The following is a 24,446-nucleotide window of genomic DNA, read 5'->3' as shown; positions in this document are numbered from 1 at the left end:
TTCTATCTGGCAAATATCATGTAACCCTTCTATTAATTACAATAAAAATATATGAAAAAAGAGAAACAAGAATAAACAGAAACAAAACTGAGGTTTAGTATGAAAATTCTACATAGTGTTTGTTTTGATTGCTCAGAGCTTTGGTTGTTGAGATCTGAAAAAAAAAAAATCATGTTTGCCCAAGTAGGTAGTTTTGTGAAAAACTAAACTCTTAGGAGTGAGATACCATGGTTTTAGGAGTTGATTTCTGACTCTTTTTTTTTTGCTAGTCCTGGGGCTTGAACTCAGGGCCTGGGCACTGTGCTTGGGCTTTCTGAAGGCTAGACTCTACTACCTGAGCCACAGCACGACAGCTGGTCTTTTCTGTGTATGTGGTACTGAGGATCAAACCCAGGTCTTCATGCATGCTAGGCAACCACTTTACCACTTTACCACTATGCACTTTACCACTCCTAGCCCTAGGCATTGATTTTTATATTTTTGACAAACCAAATTCAAAATATTTTTATATTAGGCTATTCCATACACATTCCCCTAATTGTAATCCATAAGGGTTTAGTGATCTTATTTATGGTTTAAAGAGACTTTTTAAGGAGATAATCCAAAATTAAAAAATAAAAAGACAAAGACATAGGAGAGGAAAAGGAGATAAGAGATGAGACAGGAAAATGGCGGGGGGGAGAATAGGATCCAATTACACTAGAACACACATGGAAATGTCCCAATAAAATACCTTTCTCTGTTCAATAGATATTTGCTAGTGAAAGCTACAGCCCAACATATCTTATTTTTATTAGTAATATTTTGAATTATGAAAGTAAAACTATTTTGTTTGAAGTTATTTAGGAAAAAGGAATTTAAGAGGAGAAAATTAAAATGGCATCTATAATACCATCACTCCAAAAATTACATTTAATATTTAATTTCCTAAATGCTAACATTTTCTCTATTTTAATATTTTCAAAAAATTGATAAATTTATTCCCTCATTCGATTTTCACAGTATTGTTAGAAGACTAGTTCTACTGCTGCCACATCAATTTCCTAGAAGAATAATAGAAGGTCAGACAAGCTTCCTATAATGCCGGATGAGCAATTGAGGAGCCACTGTTTAAATTTAGTGTAGATACTTAGTCCAGAAACTTTGACTTAGACATAGCTTTAACTCTGTATTCATTACCCTTCATGACTTACTTTATCAGAAAAGAAATACTTGTTATTTTATATTCTTTATTATAAAAGCATCAATAAAGCTAACCTTTTTTGTAAATATACCAGATTTATAATATTCCATCTAGTATATTTGTTTCCATTTACATTACTGTAAAGAAATCTTTATACATGATTTTAACATAGTTATAAACCATAGCCATTACAAATCAATGGAAATAGTACATAAAGCATAAAAATTCTGTGTGTGCATGTGTGCACTCATGTGCGTGGTGTGCGTGGTGTGTGTGTGTGTGTGTGTGTGTGTGTGTGTGTGTGTGTGTGTACTAGTACTGGCTGTCTTCTCTGAGCTTTTTTTTGCTCAAAGGTAGAGCTCTACCCCTTGAGTCACACCCTTACTTCTAGGTTTTTGGTTGTTAAGTAGGAATAAGAGTCTCATTGACTTTCCTGCGCTGGGCTGTTGAATTGTGATCCTTAGATCTTTCTCTTGAGTAGCTAGGATTACAAACATGAGCCACCAATGCACAGCATAAAATTATTAATAAAAATGAAATACTTCCCAAGCTGTTTAGTCTCTATTCAGACATGTATGTGTGCATGAAAATGCACACACAAAACATTATATTTACTTTTTTAATCTTAAAGCTCAAGATTCTTCTCACTTTACTAAACGAATTTAAGTCAAAATATTCTTCAGTGTGTTTATAGAACTTCCTCTTTACTCCATTATTCATTCCCATACACAGCAAAACTTGTTGCTCAATTAATTAGTGGTGGTCTAGATTTTCATGTATGGAAAATTAAAGATGATTCATTGAACTCAATTTAGGGAGGAAGCCAGCAAGTATTAATCAAGTAACCAAAGTATGACTGTATAAGCTATAAATATAACAATATAAGCTTGAATTTAAAAATTAATCAAATGTCAGTGACTTAGGAAACAAAATTATTATCAATGGATCTATTGACTTACCTCCAATGGAAATTTTTGCCCTTCTAAACTATGTTCAGATCCATCAGAAGACACATTGCATTTTCCCCAGTGAAACGTTATTTTGCTTGCTTTGAACAGTACTTCTGAAAATCCTCCACTGAGACGGTAGTCATTAGTAAGGTTAATTTCCACTAAAATGAAACAAAACCAGTAAAACTGTACCTCAGTTTCTGAATAACAAAATTATTGAAACTTTGAACAAAATCTCCCTCTATTTCAACAATATCCAGAAACTCACTTATTTGACAAATTATTTTTTTTAAAAAGATGTGTTTTGGAATCTGAATTCTGAACAATATACTTCTGATACTTTATTGCCCCAAAGTTAAAAAAGTTGAAGACCATGACTACCATATGACTCTTAGAGCGGAGGACAGTCTATCCACCTGGACTGTTTGGTGTCTGAGATTGCCCTGCCTCCAAAATTCTGCTTCTCAAGGTTATTTGTTGGTAATTCAAGACAAGATAAGGAGAGAAGGGACAGAGGAATGAAAGAAATCCTCTCTTTGGCATTCTATTTTCTCCCAGTTGCTTTCTTCCATAAACCATTTCTCAGCTAATTCTTTTATCTCATCTCCTTATCTCTTCTGGCATCATTGCAGACATCAAGGGGCTACAGAATCTGCATCTTAGTTTACTCAGTATTTTCAATTTTAAGGTATTACATTTTACAGGATGTTTGTTTAGGAAAGCTTCAACAGAAAGCACTTTAAAAGGCTTTCCAGGAATTATTTAAAATTTTAAGCTTTCGATGGAAGAGCTGCTAGATTTCTTGAATTCCAAAAGATTAATTTTTTCCATATCTGCCTATTGAAATAGCTTGTGGCTGATTTACAAAGCCCAAACTACAATGCAAATCTTAATAAGTGACTGACCAATGATGGAGAGAATAAAATATATTATCTATAATTACATTATTTTTTACAACATCTTCAAGTGACAAGGTGATTTATGATATTACTAAAATATGACCTGAATATATTGATCATTTTATATTTTATACAAAGCATTTTTAAGATGTCCAATTTCTAATGTACTCTGTCCTATGTGGCATCTTCTACTATTTGCTTCTATTCAGTCCTTAGAACATGAGTCAAAGATAATTAAAGTGAACTTTACTAAACATATACTTGATCTGAAATAGAATGCGACCATTTTACCTGTTTTCCCATTGTTGTGAATGAACGTATTCTCCAAAGAGCTTTTATCCCAGTTCTGAAATTTAAGCTTCTTAAGGTTCACATTTACTTGTGTAAGATCTTCATCAATGTTGATAGGTGATTGTTTTGGGCTATTACAGGTTGGATATTTCTTTCCCCAGTTTCTCTGATTAAGTGCTCCTAGGGAAAAGAAAGATCAAGAATGTCTGTCTCTTAAATTACTATGCAAAAGTGGACTTTCATGTTATAAAGTGCTTAATACATGATATAAACTAGATAAAATGTTTTGGAAAACAGTAAGATATGAAATACTGTAAATAGAGCAATCATGCTGAGTTTAGGTCAACAATATCTTGGTTCAGCCATCACTTTTCTCTATACCAGTAGGAAGCCAAGAGGCATGAGTCTTAGCCTAGGGTTCTACATTGTGGAGCTACCTCAGTAGTAATCTAAATTGTATAACCACTCTAGTCCTAATATTACCCACGCGACTGAATGCAAACCAAATCAAACTTCTACACAGAATTGTATTAAGAGAGACGTGAATTTCCATTTGTACCCCAAATATTATTATGGCCTTAATTTCATCCTAATCGAAGTCATGAACAAGTATGTTCTACTTAAGATTCAATTAACATGTATCGTTTGTCTCTCTGAGCTTGGATTACCTCACTTAACATGATTTCTTTCTAGTTCTATCCATTTCCTTACAAATGACATTATTTTATTCTTTCTAATGGCTGTGTAAAATTCCATATATATAGGTACCACTTCTTTTGGATCTGCTCATGTATTGTAGGGCCTCTGAACTGTTTCCACAGCATGACTTATGTGAATAGTGCAGCAATGAACATGAATGTACAGGTGTCTGTCACATTCTGGCTCATGTTGTTCAGGGTAGATACCCAGAAGTGGCATGGCTGGGTCATATGGGGAAGGTTTATGTTCAATGTTTTGAGGTACATTCGGACTGCTGTCCAGAGTGGCTGTACTAAGTTTCAATTCCCACAGGACAGTGCAGTAGGGTTTCTTTTCCCTCCACACCCCTGCCAACTTTTATTGTTCGAATTCACGATGTTGGCTAATCTAATTTTGGTGAGATGGAATGCCAGAGTTATTTTGATTTGCATTTGCTTTATGACCAGGGACGATGAGCATTTCCTCATGTGTTTGTTTGCCATTCTTACATCTTCTTCTGAGAAGTCTCTCCTTAGTTCCCTTGTCAATTTAGTGATGGGTTTAATAGGTTTGGGAGGGGTTTGTTTCTTGAGCTCCTTGTATATATTGGATATTAGGCTTTTGTCTGGTATATTGCTGGTAAAGGTCTTGTACAATCTGTTGGTTGTCTTTCTAGTTTAGTAATTATATCTTTAGTTAAGGGTACACACCTCCAGGGAAAAAGGGTGAAAAAGTACAACAGTGGACACTGATGAAAGTGAGCTACACAAGAGTAAGGGAACAGAAGACACTGTACAAAATAAAATATACTCATTACCTGACTCACACAACAGTAATCACTCTGTATATTACCTCTATAAAACAATAAAGCAAATTAATAATAATAAAAATAAATGAACTTTTTACCTAACTTATGTAACTACAACCCCTCTGTACCTTTACAATATCAATAAAACTCATTTAAAATAATAATACAAATCAAATAGATAAATAAAATTCACTTCAAATATTTGAGATGCTAGCATTTTTTACAGTCATCATAAGAACAAAATACAGCATAATTTTCAGTTTCTGCAGTTTTAAATGTGTTTCTTTCAGAAAATGAGTATGAGTAAGCACAAGACTTTACAGATAGAGTTAAGGAATTTATCAGTAAATGCATCTGCGGGACAGCTCTCAGAGATGTTGCTTCCGTGAAAAGAGAGGCCATGAGGACTAACTCAATGGAAGCTCAGTCTCATAATGCAAACTACCTTTTATAATATGACAAAGCTAATTTGCAAAATTTATCCCCAGAAAGAAACAAGTGATTAGTCATACCATAAAACTGTGGATCTGATCAGACAAAAGTTAGTTAATACATCTCACAGTAAGTGAAGTATCAAGCAGATACCACTAGGTACTGAAAACATATTTTGAAATCTGTTGTTTCCTGGAGAGTGTTAGTCAAACACTTTGACTATGCTTTGAATATGCATAGTGATGAATGTTTTGGCTCCCAGGAATAGTTTTTAATCAATATATCGATGATATGTTGGTTCTTCCCTTGTGAGGAACTTTGGCATGAATACAACATCCACTACTTATTTTAGTAGTATCAGTGCGAGAAAAGCAGAAAGGAAGTGCAGCAAGAATCAATAAAAATCCTTTTCATTGCTTACATTTTAAACACCATGAAATATATCCCAAGCATACTTAGGAAAAGTCAGGCAGTTTCAATGTACAGAAACATGAAGGTTTAAGCAACACCAAATGTGTTGTACGAGCCACTTCTTTTCTGTCACGTTCTATGATCTTCTTAAATAGACCCACATAGGTAGATTCTAAATGGTGGCTCATACTTAGCATATTCAAAATGCTCTGAAGAAAGCTCCTTTACCATCTTTCAAATTTAGACTTATTCAGAGGCTTCCATTTCTCTTTTTCAGCAAGTCATGTTGAGTTTCCCCTCGAAATATATATTCAGTTGGATTGCTTATCATCTCTACCTGCACCACTGTAGCATAAGCCACATCATTTGCCAATACATTGACACTTCTTGAACAAAATCGTCTAAGAGACTGTCAGAAAAGTCAGATCAAATATAAATCATGGAATCAGAATCTCCAGTGAACACAAATTCCAGGAGATTCACATACATAAATTTCAAGAAGCAGTGGCTTACGTATGTACCAGTAAGCTAAAAATAGTGTTTACCCTTTATTCATAGGCTTTCCTGTATACAGCCTCAGCAGTCACAGTGACAGCACAAAGCAGAGCAACCTACAACCTCAGCCTCTCCACCTGTCCACAAGAGTCCCTGTTTATATTGCCATGAGACAAAACTGCATTTGACCAAATATGGCCTACAGATTACCTAAGATGTGTATATAACTCAAGATTACATGAATATCATGAACAAGCAGAATTATATTCTTTGGGAAGTTTAGGCCCAAAGCCTTTTGAAAATTAACATCAAGGAAGACTAAGTGCATTTACCCATCATGATTCCTCAGTAGGAAAGGCCAATAAATAGACAAAGGGCAGAAAGAATAAGATCCCAAGGTTCTTGTCATCAGGTATAGAAAACCAAGTAGAGTAAACTAATAAAATGTCAAAATTGTTCACAGAAATGAGACAACAAGAAAGTGGGAAGGCTTATTGATGTTCAACAACTAATGTACCCACTACTGATGAATGTAACTGCAACCCCTCTATACATTACCCCACCAATAAAATACAATAAAAAAGAATAAAAAGCAATATGACAACAGTTACAGCAGTTATATTAAGCCTTCTGTTACAGTTAATAACAAAACATTAGATGAACCTCATGCTTAAACATTCTAATATGACTTCTCCATTTTTTTCTTGGATAAATTAGAGAGCTCAGTCCCTGCAGTAGTTAAAAATCTAGGACTGTGCAACTGAGCCTGCAGGTGTAAAGAATTCATTAGCATTACACTGAATGCTTCAGAGGGAAAAAATTAGGACACTGATTGAATAGGTGCAGCAAATGATTATCAGAGTGATTTACTGAGACAGAACTGCCAAGAATTCAATGAAAAGTTCAGGTAAATTACTCATTTACATAAATGTCCATCATTCTTTCTTCCATTCATTAAATCATTGTGAGTGCTGCTCCTATACATTTCCTGTACCTACTTCTACTGGAGCATTCAAGAGGTCCATCAACTTGTTTATTTCCTCTATCTGCCCTTGCCAAACTCAAAGTCTTACATGTAGCAGAAATAAATGAAATGCTTGAGTAATAACTTTGGTGCACCGAATGAATGTATTCAATATTTGCATACTACACTCTAGGAGACATACAGGAGTTCAAAATTGTTTGTTGGCTTGCTTATTACATCCCAGAAAGATGAGTTGTATTAAATAAATATGTAAATGCCTGAAAGAGTAAATATGGAGAAATTAAACAGGCATAGCAAAGCTCATGAATGCAGGCCTTAAAGAACAGATAGGGTTTTCACAGAGAGAGGATGGATGCAGAGCATGTCTGCATGAGTACTAAGCTAGCACAAACACACAGTGGCAGAAGACCTGAGGTGCCAGTGGCTCATGCCTGTAATCTAAGCCTAGGACAAGAACTCTGTGACTTGAAACCAGTCCATGCAGAAAAGTCCGCATGAAACAAAATAACCAGCAAAACATAGAGTTAGAGGTGTGGCTAAGTGATAGAGTGCCAGTTTCACAAGATGAGTAAGCACAGAAGTACTGAGGACTTGAGTTCAGATCCATGTATCACAAAACATAAAGAACTGTTAGCAGGAATGACTTGGACTCAAATTTTAGCTCATTCAAATACGAAGAAAATTGACATGGCTGTAAATAAATCACAGATAAAATAATACCTAATATTTTACACTGGATTTGTAGCATAGAATTCAAAACTTCAGAAAGACAGGAAGGTGATTTATTTAAGAAGATTTTTTTGGGGGGGATAACAGATCGTTGCAAATGGTGGGACAAAAGGTTAACAAATGCAGCAGTAATACTCACTAGACATTATGAACTATATGACTTGTTGGGGCAGGGAAAATCTGGGAGAAAACAAGGGAAGAGGTGACACTGTTCTAAAAGCAAGGTACTCATTACCTGACTCAACTAACTGTAACCTCTTTGTATATCATCTTTAAAATAACTATAACACACACGCGCGTGCGCACACACACACATACACACACACGCATGCACAATTTCTTGAAGCTACAAACTGCAGGAACTAACAATTATTTAGTGATTAAATGTCACAGTAGTAAATGACACTGTAGTGAATTAGTATGCTTATTTCTAGTTTCAACCAGAGATACTTCTGAAGCTAGAATGATTGGCAAATGTTGGTAATGTCTGCTGTTAATTCTTCTCTGAAAGAAGCTGGAAAGGATGTCAGGAAGAGAGCTTAATAGCAAGAGTGCATTGGCTTCTGTCATCATGCCTAATGAGGATACTTCCTCATTGTATAGCAGAAAGCCTTTGCAAGCCTAGCTAAAACTTCAAACTGATGATAAGAGAAGGTTTATCCATAGAGAAGGTACATCCGTGTTAAGAAATTTTTGCATGAATGTTTCTATAATATTATAATATTTAATATATTATTAACTGAATTTGAGTATATCTATCTGTCTATCTATCTATCTGTCTGTCTATCTATCTATCTATCTATCTATCTATCTATCTATCTATCTATCTATCTATCTGATGAATTGAGCACACAGGAATACACACTGAGACAGACTAGAAATAGTTTATAAATTTCCTTCCTTTGTCATCTTTCATTTAAAATTTAAGAGAGTAGTAAAGTCTGGGACTGTAGCATTTCTGTTGTTCTAGAATGTTGTCAAAATTGGAAAAAAAACACAGATGAAACTTAACAAGTCCTTGAAAACATAGAAAGTTCTTTTTCTCTAATCCCCTGCCAACAAGATATACCAATTCTAAGTAGAGGAGAAAGCTCAGAGATTAGATGACTTTGTGATTAATGTAATATACCTGATATATATCTGGCTATGCATAAATGAGTCACTGTGATTCATTTTTCAGGATTTAGACTAAAAGCAATGGTGGTTAATTCACTGCCCTCAAAGAAAAGCAAGTGAACTATATGTGGATGATGAGAGATACAAAAGGATTTCTTTTTCTTTGCTACTTCAATCTGGCTAATCCAATAGTACAATCAAGTCAGGAAATTACTTTCTGTTTGAGAAATGAGAAACCACTTCAATGGCTCTACTTCCAGGTGAGTGAGGATGACAGTCCTGAGTATTCAAGGAACAAAGTACTCCTCTGGAGACTTGGCTTCAAGTCAGCCTAAATCTCTTGCTGTACTGTGTGTGCATCAGGTGGGAAAGGGAGAAGACTTGACTCCAAACTTTCTTGGATCCAAAACAAGATCTTTGCAAAAGATTGGATTGTAACTGCAAAAACTAAGATGAGCTGAGCTTTTTGTTGAGTAATTTCCAAATTGTCAGTATGGCTGGACTGGAAGCCCCCTGCCAGATCAAGCTGGCTGGTGTCCAGAGACTACAGAGGTATAACACTTTAGCCTGGTGATTCTGTATTGTGTACATGAGGACACTCAGTCCTCATATGTTCTTTTTTTAAAAAAAATTTGCAAGATAATAATAAGACAGACCTAAATTTGACTTAAATGAACCATTGACCAAACTCTCCATCTCTCTCTTTGCCTAGTCTCAGATTCTGATCACTATTATTTTTATTCTCAAGTTGTAAGATGAGCTGTCAATTTAGAAGGGTTTAACTTTTGTAGATGCCACAGATCTGTGCGATCAGATTGTATTTTGTCTTTCTGGATGCTTTTTTTTCCCCCCCTCAACTTCTTCTCTGTCCCTCCACGCTGTCAAGATTTCACTGAGTAAGAGGAATAAGTTCTTGTATGTTATTACATTGTAGGGTGACTATAGATAATGAAAATATACTATTTCCAACTCTAAATGCATGTAAACAAGGTATATTTACATGATTTGAGTATTACTCAATGAATACATGCATGAGACATCGCAGAGTGTTCAATAAGGATATACAATTTTATATGTCAATTGGAATACCTTTAAATATGTGTAATGATGAATAAAAATAAACATCATGCAACTCTAGGGTTCATATAGATTATTGTAAAAGCTAGAATTGGGGGAAGAGGAAATTTCCTTAAGGAAGATACCCCTGCTTCATTAATAAATCTACCCTCTCTACACTTCCCATCATATAGTGGTTTTTCTATACTAAGTGAAAGTTCTAAACAAACACTTACATGGATATCATTGGAAATTATGACATTTAAAGTTTATTTCTTCATAACAAATGTATATAACAAGCTTACTAAAAGCTAAAATAATCCATGAAATAAAAAAGAAATATACAATATAAAATACTCAATTAAAGACCTGAAATATGAAAATTAAGCATGGTTAAATGATAATTAAACTGAACTTCTACCTAAAGATAGTAAATTTATAACTTGGATTTTTAAATCATAGAGGTGACTTTAAGAGAGACAGATTTTTATTCATTTTACTTTAAAAAATAAAGTTAGGAAGTGGCACTGTGGCTCAAAGTGGTAAAGTGCTAGCCTTGAGCTGAAGAGTCAGGGACAGCGCACAGGCCAGAATTCAAGTCCTACAACTCACACACACACAAACATACACAAATCAAGCTATTTATTATTAAATCAAGTACTGTATAAAAAACTATACCAAATAAATCATATTATATTAATTATCAAAATAAATATATCAAATAAGAAGCAGACATTTTGAAAAACTGATTACTCTTACTTTCTATATTTAGCCTCAAAATATAGTATAATCTATTGTACAAATAAGAAAGTGAATAAAGCAAACATTGATGATGAGAATAAGGTATTAATAGTGTAAAATGAGGGGCCTGAAGTTTGGCCAAGTGGTAGAGTGCTTGCCTAGCATTCACAAAGTTTGATTCTTCACTACCACATACATAGAAAAACCCAGAACTGGTGCTGAGGCTCAAGTGATAGAGCACTAGCCTTGAGAAAGCCCAAGGACAGTGCTCAGGCACTAAGTTCAAGCCCCAGGACTGGCAAAAACAATAATGTTAAATTATTAATTAAAAATTAAAACAAAAGTGAAATCATCTTGAAGGAATTCAGGACACAGCTATCATTTCTATGAAGCAATCAAAGTATCACTCACAATGTAACAAATAGATTGTATGTTTTATAGAAATAAGAAAACAGAAATCTATACTAAACTAAGGATATGCCAATGACACATGACTTGAATCTAGAAAGATAGGTTTTTAAATGTGATTCTTTTTTTTTTTGCCAGTCTTGGGATTGGGCTCAGGGTCTGAGAAATGTCCTTGGACTTTCTCAAGGCTAAAGCTCTACCACTTGAGCTTCAGCACCACTTCTGGCTTTTTTTCTATGTATGTGGTACTGAGGAATCGAACCCGGGTATTCGTGCATGCTAGGCAAGTACTCTACCACTAGGTCAAATTCCCGGCCCCATTAAATGCGATTCTTAAACAGTATGTCCCCTGCTATCTGTAGCCTTTCTGTTTCCTGATTCCTCATCTATTTTTAAAATAGTTTATGGTTGGGTTGGGAGCATGGCCTAATGGTAGAGTGCTTGCCTAGCATGTATGAAGCCCTGGGTTCAATTCCTTGGTACCACATACACAGAAAAAGCCAGAAGTGGTGTTGTAGCTCAACTGATAGAGCACTGGCCTTGAGAAAGTCCAAGTACAGTGCCCAGGCCCTGAGTTCAAGAATCAGGGATGGTTAAAAAAATTAAAAACTTTATGGTAAGAGACTCATATATATATATATATCATAAACATGAACACAGTATCCTTTGCACTTTTTTCTAACTTATTTTTGAATGATCATGTCAAAATAGAAGTGTTTTATTGTAAGTACTTCTGGTACATTACAATTTATAGAGTATGTAACATAAGGTGATAATTTATTTAGCAAATATTTCTTTGAACTATTCTGTTAAATTTGAATGTGTTCCTATTCTTTAAGGGGTTAAAAGAGAGAGAAAGAGACTTATAACTAAAATGCAAAAGACATTGGCAAGAAACTACTAAAAGGAAACATTTGCATAGATGCAAACGTGCAGTAACTTGTGTCTACTACAGCCAGCTTAGTGGAAGACAGATTTCTTTAGTCTGTTCAACAGATTTGAGCTCCTTCTTAAATCACTTACCGAGTGAAGGGACGCTAAATAAGGCGTTATAGAAATAGTAAAGATTCCTTAGGGCATGCACTGATACTGGAATTGATAGGCATGGAAAGACAAGTAGGATTTTGAGCCAAACTAAAATCTGGAGACTAAGCTGTCATGTTTTATACATTTTTTTTGTAGCTAAAGAGCATAGCATTGAATAAATATGCTGATATCAGCTACAGCTAATTGTGTCATTGTGCTCATTAGCATATACCCTCCCTTACCTTTCACTGGTATCTGATAAAGTAGACAGCTGACTGAATTTATATGTTCAGAATAATAAAGGCATGCAGCATTTCACAATGTATTTCACAAAGGTAACAGAAAATGTGACCACTCAAATGGACAAATTCACTAACGCTTTCCAATCAGCTCTCAATAAGGATAAAGAATTCAGTTCAGCGGAGCACAAAACTGCACTTCATGTATTCCAATATTTCAGATTATGAATGTTTCAGGAGTTAGGCACATTAAAAGGAAAAACATGTTTATAATCCAGAAGGATAGCATTAACATGACAGAACAATTTAATGTAAGATGGATGTGGCTTCACAAATACAGTTCTAATAGAGGATAAAGTACCAAAGCTTAAAGAACAACACCTTATAAATAAATAAATTCCATTTATGTTAGTCAGAATCTTTGGCAGATTAAAAAAAGAGAGAGCTCAAATTAAGTGATAGTTTTCTGAGAACCTTGTATTGCTTTTTAATCCAAAACATTTCAATAGAAAATTTATTACACATGACATAGAATTACTGAGTAATTTGTTTCCAATGAAATCCAGGGGTATAATTCTGTAGTTGAAACTAGTGTAATCTAATTTCTGCTCTTGTCAACATATATTTGTGAGTTCTGTGAGCATATTCTTTCTCTTTTTTTAGTAAGCAATTAACATTAGTGTTTATCATTATTGCTGCAGAACTGAAAGCTGTGTTTAAATCTTATTTGCTTTCTACACTTCTTTAAAAAAAGTAAATCTTGTTAATGGTTGCTTTGTAATTGTTTTTCTTTCCAGTGGTGGGACTTGAACTCAGAGTATGAGAACTGTCCCTGAACTCTTTTGCTCAAGGCTAACACTCTACCTCTTTAAGCCATAGCTCTACTTACAATTTTCTAATGGTTAATTGGGGATATGAGTCTCACCGGGGCTCTTCTGCCTGCGCTGGCTTCAAACTATGATGCTTGGTCTCAACCTCCTGAGTAGCTAGGATTACAGGCATGAGCCTGTACTTACAGGTGCCTGACTTGAAAATTCCTCTTTAGAAATGATTTTAAGCTTACACAAAAGTGCACAACAAACTTTGCTTTGCTTTGCTTTTGTGCCTCCCTATCTTTCGTAGGGTATATGTAGGCGAAAGATTAACCAGTATCATTTCATTACTTTGGCTAGTTAGTTACCTCTTCCTGTTAACCTGCTACCATGTACAGCCTATGCACACTGAGCTTGAGGCTAAACATGTTGCTTCCATGAGGTCACAAAGTCCTCCATCAGCCTTGTATAAAGCCGATCATTTCCAAGTTTGTAAAAGAATATCATTTCAGTGACACAGCCAAGCTCTTCAAACCGCAGGACTTCAGTAGTTTCCTGTTCCAAAGCCCAGGTTTTCAGCGCCCTGGTCCAGATTCTTCCTGCAGTCTCAGTCCCACCCCTACTCTTGATGCACCATGGCAGGTATCTCCACACAGCCAAATGAATGAACTGTGGAAACTGGCCCAGGTTACTCAACTCTTCCTCATACATGGCAGTCACAATGTTTTCTTAATGACATGTTAGAGAGAATGGTGCCAATATCCCAATGATACTTTATACTTCAGCCTATATTTCCTAAACACGTGAATGGTTTCCTCTATAATTATGGTATGGTTATAGACAGAGAAATTATTAGCATCAAAATACTGGTATCTTCAAGTCCTGTGTCTTGTTCCGATAATTACCAATGTGTCTCAGTAATATTCTTGATGGCACTAAAGTTTCATTTGGTATCATAGTGCCTTTGGTTGTCATATCTCTTGATCTGAAAATTTGCCTTTTTCTTTGACTTTCATGATGGTGACACTTGAAATCTATTTTATCTGCCACTCAGTTTGTATATGTCTGATGTTATATATTTTTGTGAGAATGTATTAAGAATGATGTCCTTTTCTTTTCCTTTCTTTTCTTTTCTTTTTTTTTGCCAGTCCTGGGGTTTGAACTCGGGGCTTGAGCACGGTCCTCAAGGCTAGCACACAGCATCGTTCCTGGCTTTTCTATGTATGTGTTACCAAGGAATCAAACCTGGGTCTTCATGCATGCTAAGCAAGCACTCTACCACTAGGCCAAACTTCCAGCCTGGAATAATGCCCTTTTCTTCTCATCATGTTGTCTTATTTAGTGGTCTGGATTTCTGTTTAAAGCTTTACTGCTGATGCTTGGTTATGGGCTGAAAGCAGTATATCAGTCACTCCTTCCCACTGTGATGCTATATGTATTCTGTGCAATGAGAAAGCATTTTTGTGAGGAGGTGACGTAAGGTTATGTCAAAATTACATTTCTCATCATATATATCTTTTAATTTTTTAACTTACATTCACTTGAACTTTATAGTTGCCTACTTTATGTACTAGGATACAACTTATTTATTGAAGCTCAAAATGACCTTTTCTCTATTATCAACTCTTTTCAAAGAAATGGTGGAGGAGCCATGGCATCTGTTTTTAGTCTTTGTGTAAATCAATAATTTCCAGTTCCCAAGGGAGCCTTGCAGTCACTTTTCAAGTCCACTGTGATAATAACCTTTGAATTCAGAAAGTGTTCCCATTTCTGTGTCTATTATTAATAATATGTAGGAGGATAGTCAGCTCTTCCACAGGGTCAAATTGATTCTTTATATTTGAACAAGTCCTGATACCTGTAGAGATAATCACTACCTTCTTTTGCTATTTCTCCATTTAAAAAGGAGATTGCTTGGTCTTTATTTTTAAGGCAGTAACCTTTTCCCCACTCATACAACAGTAATGGAGGAATACTTCTCAAGCTCCTATGACATTAGCAGCCAACATTAACACCCAGAGTACTGCAGGGAGGGTAGAGTGCAGAACTTTTCATGCCTAATGGAGGTCTTCTCAGCAGCCTATGATGCACTCTGAGTCTTGCCCTAAAGATATTCGGCTGTGCTGTGTCATTCTGTGCTAATAATTAGACCAAAAATCACCACTTTTACTAGTTCCCCACCCTTTTCAAATAAGATCATGAATTTTTGCCTAGGTGGGCCTAGACCATGTGTTTCTTATTTATGCTTCTCACAATAGTAGATATAATAGGTGCAGGAAAACACCTGCTTTTTATTGTTTTGAGAGACATTGCTATCTCGACTCTCATGGAATCATGTCACTCTTGATGATTTCAGCCTCCTGAGTAACTGAGATTCCAGGTATGTTGTTTTAAATTTAGAAGTCATATCTATCTGAGGGTGAGCAAGGGAAAAGGCGTTCCTCCTAGCACTGGACTTGGATTAAGGCATAATATTTGGCTTGCTGCCTCTCAGGTATTGGTTAGGGGACGTACACGTCGGAATGGAGTAGGTAGGACTGGTTACAGGTAATAATGAGAGGTAGGATGAGGTCAGTACTCTTTTAGGTGTTCACTTTATGGAGCGAGTCAGTCCTACCTGTTGCATGACTACAGATGTACATAAAATGAAGACTTACAGTGATTCATCCTAAGATAAAAGTGAAGGTCTTACACTTGAAATTTTGAAACTGTGCAATGTATACTATTTACATGAAATAAGAAAATGGCTTCATTTAAGATGATTTTTTCCAAGTCTTTCATTTCCTTACAAATGAGGTGATGCCATTCTTTCTGATGGCTGAATAGAATTCCATTGTGTATAACTACCACATCTTCTTGATCCAGTCATCCACTGAGGGGCATCTGGGTTGGTTCCATAACTTTGCTATGGTAAATAGTGCTGCAACGAACATCATTGTGCTAGTAAGTTTAGTATGGTCTTGTTTCTGGAGATTTGGGTAAATGCCAACGAGTGGGATTGCTGGGTCATAGGGGAGCTCTATGTTTAATCTTTTGAGGAATACTGCTTTCCAGAATGGTTGAAGAAATTTACACTTCCACCAACAGTGTTGTAGCAATCCCTCTTGGCCACATCTCTGCCAACATCTTTTGTTAGTAGATTTCTTGATAATAGCCATTCTAACTGGAATGAGGTGGAATCTCAAAGCTGCTTTGATTTGCGTTTTTTCTGGCCATAGATGTTGAGCACTTCTTCATGTGTCTATAGGACATTTTTATTTCTTCAGAAAACTCTCTCTTTAAGTCTTAGTCCATCTTTATTTTTTTTTAAATTTTTTGGTCTTTTATAGCTTTTTTTTCCAGAGCCGGGACCTGAACCCAGGGCCTTGAGCTTGCCAGGCAAGGGCGCTTCCGCTGAGCCAAGCCCTGACCCCTTTAGTCCATCTTTTAATGGGATGGTTGTTTCTCTGAAGATTTGTGAGAGATCCAATTTCTTGAGCTGTAGGTATATTTTAGATATGAGGCCCTTGTCTGTTGTATGGCTAGTAAAGATCTTCTCCCACTCTGCATTAAGTGAAGTAAGCCAGACATAAAGGAACATAGATTAAATGGTTTCCCTCATTTGTAATAATTAGTACACACCTAGGACTCTCCCAGCTGAAGGTCACAATAGCTCAAAAGCTATGCACATAAGGTCAATAATTGTAATTAAAGAAGGGTTACATTATATTTGCCAGATAGAAGGTGCATTACTTCACAAACATTGCTACCCTTTCTCATGTTTTTGTCCCCATATCCTTCCCCTGCCCCCTGCCCTCATTTTCTTAATGTACTATATTATTTCTTTTCTCTTTTTTCCCCCTCCTAATGGTTAATATCATGTGGTTACTGTATCTGACATTGTTACCTGGTATATTGTTTATATTTGTTTATTTGAAATAGAGAAGGGATGGGGGAAATAAGATGATTGGGAGGGGTGAAGGGAGGGAAACAAGGACAAAAACATGAGAAGGGGTATCAATGTTTGAGAAGTATTGCACCTAGTACCTGATGAATATAAATGTAACCCCTCTAGACAACAACAACAACAACAACAACAACAACAAAATTGCTTGGACTTATACATTTCATAGTTTCCCAAGCAATGTTTTAATTTTTGTAATTTTGGAATTGTTCCAGAGGATAAAGTCTAAAGTAACTATTCTTATTGTTCATTAATTGTAATATGTCACCATGAGTCGTTTCCTTTCTGTGAAGATACTTTTGAATTCTGTGGGAGAATACAGTCTCCTTTCCTTCCCTTCTTTTCTTTTTCTCCCTCCCGCTCTCTCTCCTTCTTCCCCTTCTCCCTCCCTCCCTCCCTCCTCACTCCCTCCCTCCTTCCTTTCTTCCATCCTTCCTCCCTTCTGCCCTCCTTCTCCCTTCTTACCTTCCTTCCATCTCTTCTGCCCTCCTGTTTTCTCTTTTTTTCCTTCTTTCTTCCCTCTATTCATTCCCTCCCTTCTCCTTTTATCCTTTCCTTTCTTTCCCTTAGGTATCAGATATGAGTGCCAATTAAGATGTGCCAAATACAGGTAATGAATAACATTATTATGAAAAAAAACTGAAGCTCTAATATCCACCACAGGCTTTCCAACAAGATCTCTGTTCAAGTAATGGGAAATGAACAAATATAAAATTGTTCAAACCTATCTCCAAAGCCAAGACACTACTTTTTAAATTTTTTAAATATTTTTTATTGTAATTAATAAAAGGGTTACATGACATTTTCCAGATAGAAGGTGCATTAATTCACATATATTGATACCCTTTCACATGTCTTGGTCCCCATTACCCTCCCCTCCACCCCCCCATCTTGGTTTTCCCCCCTTCCCAATCCAATCTCAAATAACCAAATACAAATAAATCCAATATATCAGATAACAAAGTGAGATACTGTAACAACATGAGATAACCAAGGGACAGCAAAAGAGATGAGAGAGGGGGCCAGGAGTTTGGCCTAGTGGTTAAAGTGCTTGCCTAGCATGCATGAAGACCCGGGTTCAATTCCTCGGTACCACATACATAGAAAAAAGCCGGAAGTGGTGCTGAAGCTCAAGCAGTAGAGCTCTAGCCTTGAGAAAGTCCAAGGACAGTGCTCAGGCCCTGAGCCCAAGCCCAGGACTGGCAAAAAAAAAAAAGAGATGAGAGATAACATAGTACATTAAGGACAACAATCATTCATTATATGGCTTTTGTTTCAATATCCTGTAGGTCTTTTCAATTAGCTTCATACTATATGGCCTTATGTATCAAGGTTTTGCTCTATTGCAGATCTCTGCTAGGAGAGACCAAGGTTTCTACTGATTATGACAAATGAGGGAAACCATTTAGCCTATGTTCCTTTGAGTCTGGATTACTTCACTTAATATGATTTTTTCTAAGACTTTCCATTTCCTAACAAATGGGGTGATGTCTTTTTTCTGACAGCAGCATAGAATTCCATTGTCTACAAATACCACAACTTGTTGATCCACTCATCAACTGAGGAACATCTAGGTTTGTTCCATATGTTTGCTGTGGTGAATAATGCTGCAATGAACATTGTTGTGGTAGTAGATTTAGTATGTCCTTGTTTCTGGATGGTTGAGTAAATGCCAAGTAGTGGAATTGCTGGGTCATAGGGGAGCTCTATGTTTAGTCTTTTGAGGAACTGCCATACTGCTTTCCATAGTGGTTGAACGAGTTTGCACTCCCACCAACAGTGTAGTAGTGATCCCTCCTGGCCACATCCCCTCTAGCATCTGTTGTTATTAGTTTTTGTAATCCTGGCCATTCTAACTGGAGTGAGGTGGAATCTTAGAGTTGTTTTGATTTGCATTTCTTTTATGACCAGAGATGTTGAGCATTTCTTCATGTGTTTATAAGCCATTTTTGTTTCTTCTTCAGAGAAGACTCTCTTTTTGGCCCATCTTTTAATGGGATGGTTGTTTCTTTGGAGATTGGTTTTGGGGTGACTCAACTTTTTGAGCTGTTGATATATTTTAGATATGAGGCCTTTATCCATTGTGTGGTTGGTGAAGATCTTCTCCCATTCTGTAGGCTTTCTAATTAATTTACTAGCTATGTCTTTTGCCATACAAAAGTTCTGCAGTTTAATGCAGTCCCATTTATCCAGCATTTCTCTTATTTGCTGTGATTCTTGGTCCTTATTAAGAAAGTTTCGACTTGTGCCAAGGAGGCCTAGTGTATCTCCTATTCCTTCTTGTAAAGTTTTCAGTGTGTCAGCTTTTACCTCCAGGTCTTTGATCCATTTGGAGTTAATTCTAGTGCAGGGTGACAAAGAAGGATCCAACTTTAGTTTTCTGCATGTGCTTAACCAGTTCTGCCAGCACAACTTGTTTAAGAGGCTGTCTTTCTTCTATTCTATTTTTTTGGCTCCCTTGTCAAAGATTAGGTGGCTATAGGTCTGTGGTTTAATATCTGGGTCCTCAGTTCTATTCCACTGATCAGGCTATAAAATTAACCATCAAAAATTAACTGCCTTCCTCTACGCCAACAGTGAGTAGAACGAGGCAATAATCAGGAAAGCAACTCCTTTCACAATAGCCTCAAAGAAAATAAAGTACCTAGGAATTAGCTTAACTAAGAATGTGAAGGACCTTTTTGATGAAAATTGTAAAACCCTAAAAAAGGAAATTAAAGCAGAACTGAGGAAATGGAAACACCTCCCATGCTCCTGGATTGGAAGAATCAAGATTGAAAATGACAATCTTGCCAAGGGCTATCTACAAATTCAACGCAATACCCATCAATATCCCAATGGCATTCTTTAAAGAAATAGAAGAGGCAATCCAAAATTTCATATGGAATAATAAAAGAGCCTGTATAGCAAAAACACTTCTTAGCAGAAAGAAAAGCGCCGGAGGAATTTAAATTCCAAACTTTAGACTCTATTACAGCGTTATAATTATCAAAACAGCTTGGTACTGGTACTTTTTAAATTTTTTATTAAAGAATTTATTAATATTAATTTTTACATCATATTTCAAATGACGTGGTTAACAAACAAGTATTCAAGAAGGGAATCTCTATATACAATCACTGGCAGTTAGATCCAAACAGTACAAGAGCGAGGATTCAATATTTGCATACCCAATGTTATGAACATGGTATTGGAAATATAAACACAACTACATAGAAATAAAAATTTATGATTCTATAGACATAATGCTTTATTACATAGGTTAATATGTATCTATGACATACAAACCCCAGCCTAATTTCAATTATGTTCTAAAATCTAGTTGACACTACTTTTTTAAACTAGCTTAATGATGATGGAAAATATTCCTTGCACATGTAGTAGCAAAATCTTTTATTTTGTCAGCAAGATGATGGGCAATTTAAATAGTGTTGGAAGGGGTGACACCAAACAATATGCATTGTACTTATTGATCGATTGGTTATATCCAACCTCCTCCATAAGTGGTGACTAAATAAATCACCTAATTCAAAACTACTATTGGAGAAAAGAATGAGTAACTCTTACTACCAAACAAACATCCAGAACTACCTCTATTCTATTCTGAAACTTTTAAAGATACAATTAAACTACATTACCAGCAGCAATGTGATTGGCTAATGAGGAAATCTCCATTGGCTTCACATAGACCAGGAACTTCTCTAAGTAAAGAATCTCCATAAAGATGGGAAAACCTATACACAGTACATTAAGAACTGTCCAAAATATCTCTGCATACCTTTGTTTTTCTGACTTGCCTTTCATTCATTTTTGTAAACTAAGGGGCAGACTTTGAGAATAATCTCCATTCTGAATACTTGGTTCCTCAGATCAGCAGCAGGATTACTTAGGAATTTGTTACATGTGGACATTGCAAACAACACCTCATATTTCTCAAATCAGAAGCTCTGGAAATCAGGCCTGACCATTTCTCTTGTCCAGTTATCTCTCCCCCCAAAAAAAGTAAAAATCTGATATTTAGGAACCACTGGATTAAGCCATACCATATCCGTAATGCTCCTCTTCATTCATTTAATGCTAAATGGACTTTTTAAAGCATATATGTCTACTATACCAGGGGTTTTATTGTAATTTTTCCATATATGTATGCAGCAAGCTTCAGTTATTCTCAGTTCCCTATTACTCCTTTTTTTATGCTTCCGTCCACCTACCCTCCTTTTATTTTGTATTTTACAATTGTAATGGATCATTTTGACATTTGTAAGATAGCATCTATCTCTCATCTGCCATTCATTCTTTACCATTGTGATTGCTCATGCTAACCTTATTTTAAATAAATGGACAGACCTTGCCAGTATCTCATACCTGCAATCCTAGGTACTCAGAAGGCTGAGTTCTGGAAGATCATGAGTTGAGGTTATCCTAGGCAGGAAAGTTTGCCAGACTTCATCTCTAAAGCAACCTACAAAGTGAAATTGTGGAGGCATGTATGGCTCAAATTTTATAGTGCCAGCTTAGCTTGTGTCTGAGTTCCAACTCTGGTACTGCCAACCTAAAAGAATTTTAAAAGGATTGAGGCTATAAAAATTTAAGAGTATTTTAGCTAAGAAAACACTCTGTTGTCATGAAAATAAAAAGACATTTATAGAGAGGTAATAACAGAAAATTTAATGTGTCTTCCCATCATAAAAACATGAACTATACTTCAGAATAAATTTTAATGTTATAAAATGTAAGAAATGATTGTCAAATGATAATACATAAAATACAATCCTAAAGTACATGACTTTAAATCTACTCCAAAACAGTCCAAATATGGTGAATATCTACATATAACTACTTGGCAAAGTTTAATATTTATCTGGCCAACAGCTGCAAGCTTTTTAATTACTTAACATTAGGAAATTGGAAAGTGGTGTGATTATCTATTTAAGGACAAATATTAATTAGGATCAAATAAATATAGTTCCTTAGATCTCTGTGGTATCTAATCTATATAAACATCTTGTAGTGATAACTCATAAATGATTAAATGAAGGCTAGTGACATCAGAGGATTCTGAGTTATATGCCAGAACTTAATTTTCTGCTCAATTTACTTTTAAAACTGCTGGTGGCATAAAAGCACATCAATGGAACTTAGATTTTAAAAATCAAGCTTTCTCTTTGTGCTCAAGCATGAAGAAGCAATCATCATAAATGAAAGGAATGGGAGAGTTATTCTAATTTACCCCAAATATGCACATTTTGTGGGCAAAAGATCATAATTAAAAGTCACAGAGCTTTCTCCCTGAACATGCTCTGAATATCTCATAAACATAACCTTAATTGGATTTCTTCTTTTTCTCTACAGAAAGTAATGATGTAATTATTCTGAAAGCATCAATGAAGAATGAGGCTGCTGTAATCATTGCATGAGATCTTCTCTGCATGGAAACAGGCTCTTTCATGTGGCTGGGGACACACTTAGAGTGGTGAACAGGAGTGGGGATTCCTTTGATCTACAAGTCAGTCCACTGTCCCTCAAATTGAAGAAAGCAGCACTGAGCTCCAGGGCTGGAGTTTGCATTGGAACAATTCTGAGGGTATATCCAGGCTCCAAGATTACCTGAATAATTGTTAGGACTTCTTAAAAAATACGCTTTCTGATAAATGATGTAGAAAATGTGATTGAGTTGGCAATGATTCAGACAATCATCTATGAGACATTGATTCTCACTGCGCTGTGATAATCATCCCGGATTTGTGAAAAGAATGCAAAGTGAGGATACCATACTACAGCAAAGAGGAAATCAAGCAAGTGCTCATGGTGAAATGCTGGTTAGATTCTGCGTGTAAAATGCAAATGTACAACATGGATCTTTTGCTCTAAGAGAACAGTGTCTATTTCCATGCTAATTAGAATTTATCACCCACATGCATGATTAGTAAAGCATTTTTAATTTCATTGATTGGTAACCTCCTTTACCTTGTAAAGCCAAGAGGAAATAAGGCCAGGCAAAGACCCTCAGATATATAAACAACCAGTCTTATCACAGAGTGAAGAGATATTAAGAGCCAAAATATTTCTGAGGACTTACACATTTAGTGTAAAGAATCCTAACAACGCAAGATGAAAATCAAACATAGCCACAATTCTACTTTCAAAATGGCTGCTTAATACCACAATATACTACTAGCATGTCACTAATATGTCTATTTTTATTTACTAATTAAAAATAATTTTTAAAAAGTTTAAGTACTAACAAGCTTACCCCCTCTAGGCAGCTTAATTGGTTGTTCCTTTGGATGGCAAGATGGAAATATTAAATATTTTCATGTGGGAGAGTCTCCAAAGCTTTCAAGTGTGAAATTCTCTCCAGGAATCCATAAATTAGTAGCCTCTGAAACCTCACCATCTTATCATTCTTAGAAGGGTTATCCTGCTTGTCATACACCTTGGAAATCATACATTCACCTGGATGATAATCGTTGTAAGTACATTCAGGTCCCTGACCTGAGAATTTGTGGTAAGCCTTCATCTATAGTCAGGGAAAACTTCAAGACAAAAATCATGACTTTTAAATAATAAAGTCTTCAGGAATTATTTTACCTGGTTTTGCTTTTAAAGAAGACACAGCACATTTGTAATAATTAGTGCACATCCAGAACTCTCCTAGCAGAGGATTACAATAGCTCAAAACCTAGGTACATAAGGTCATATATAGGATGAGACTAAATGAAAGGGTCTTTAGGATATGGAAACAAGAGCTTTAACTAGTGCGATTATTGTTCTTAATGTACTATGTTATTTGTCTTCTCTTTTTTGCCTTTTGGTTAATCTCAAATTGTTACTGTATCTGACTTTGTTACCTAGTATATTGTATATACATTTATTTGATTATTTGATATAGGAAAGGGAAGGAGATAAACGAGATGATTGGGATGGTGGATGAAGGGAAATGGGGACAAACACATGAGAAGGGGTATCATTGTGTGAGACATACTGTGAACGTAACTGTAACCCCTCCATGACAGTAAAAAATAAACTAAAAATAAAATAAAATAAAGACACAAAAAATGGCTGCTTAACTCATTCCCACAAAGGTGCACTGATTAGACCAAAAGAAACCATATCATACACTTTAGAAAATGCTCTGCGATTAGCATTTTTAACATAATAGTTGCACAAGCATTCAAAACTCAGCAGCTTTATGCTTCCATACTTCCTATGTTATGAAGCAGAAGCAGCAAAAGTAACTGTAA

General features: G+C 35.8%; 1 protein-coding gene across 1 annotated transcript in view; it reads right to left on the bottom strand.

Moving 5' to 3' along the window:
• Positions 1 to 24,446, bottom strand: part of Ptprz1 (protein tyrosine phosphatase receptor type Z1) — a 154,599-nt gene that overhangs the window by 75,461 nt on the left and 54,692 nt on the right. Inside the window, exons 3-4 of the mRNA XM_090333216.1 lie at positions 3,324 to 3,503; positions 2,143 to 2,294 (exon numbers count right to left, since the gene is read on the bottom strand). Of these exons, the coding sequence (XP_090189342.1) occupies positions 2,143 to 2,294; positions 3,324 to 3,503 (332 nt within the window). The remainder of the gene's footprint in view (positions 1 to 2,142; positions 2,295 to 3,323; positions 3,504 to 24,446) is intronic.

This window comes from Megascapheus bottae, chromosome 5 (assembly GCF_031878675.1).
Source record: "Megascapheus bottae isolate mThoBot1 chromosome 5, mThoBot2.hap1, whole genome shotgun sequence".
NCBI lineage: Eukaryota > Metazoa > Chordata > Mammalia > Rodentia > Geomyidae > Megascapheus > Megascapheus bottae.
The sequence above is the reverse complement of the archived record's forward strand: the minus strand, read 5'-3'. Positions and strand labels throughout refer to the sequence as shown.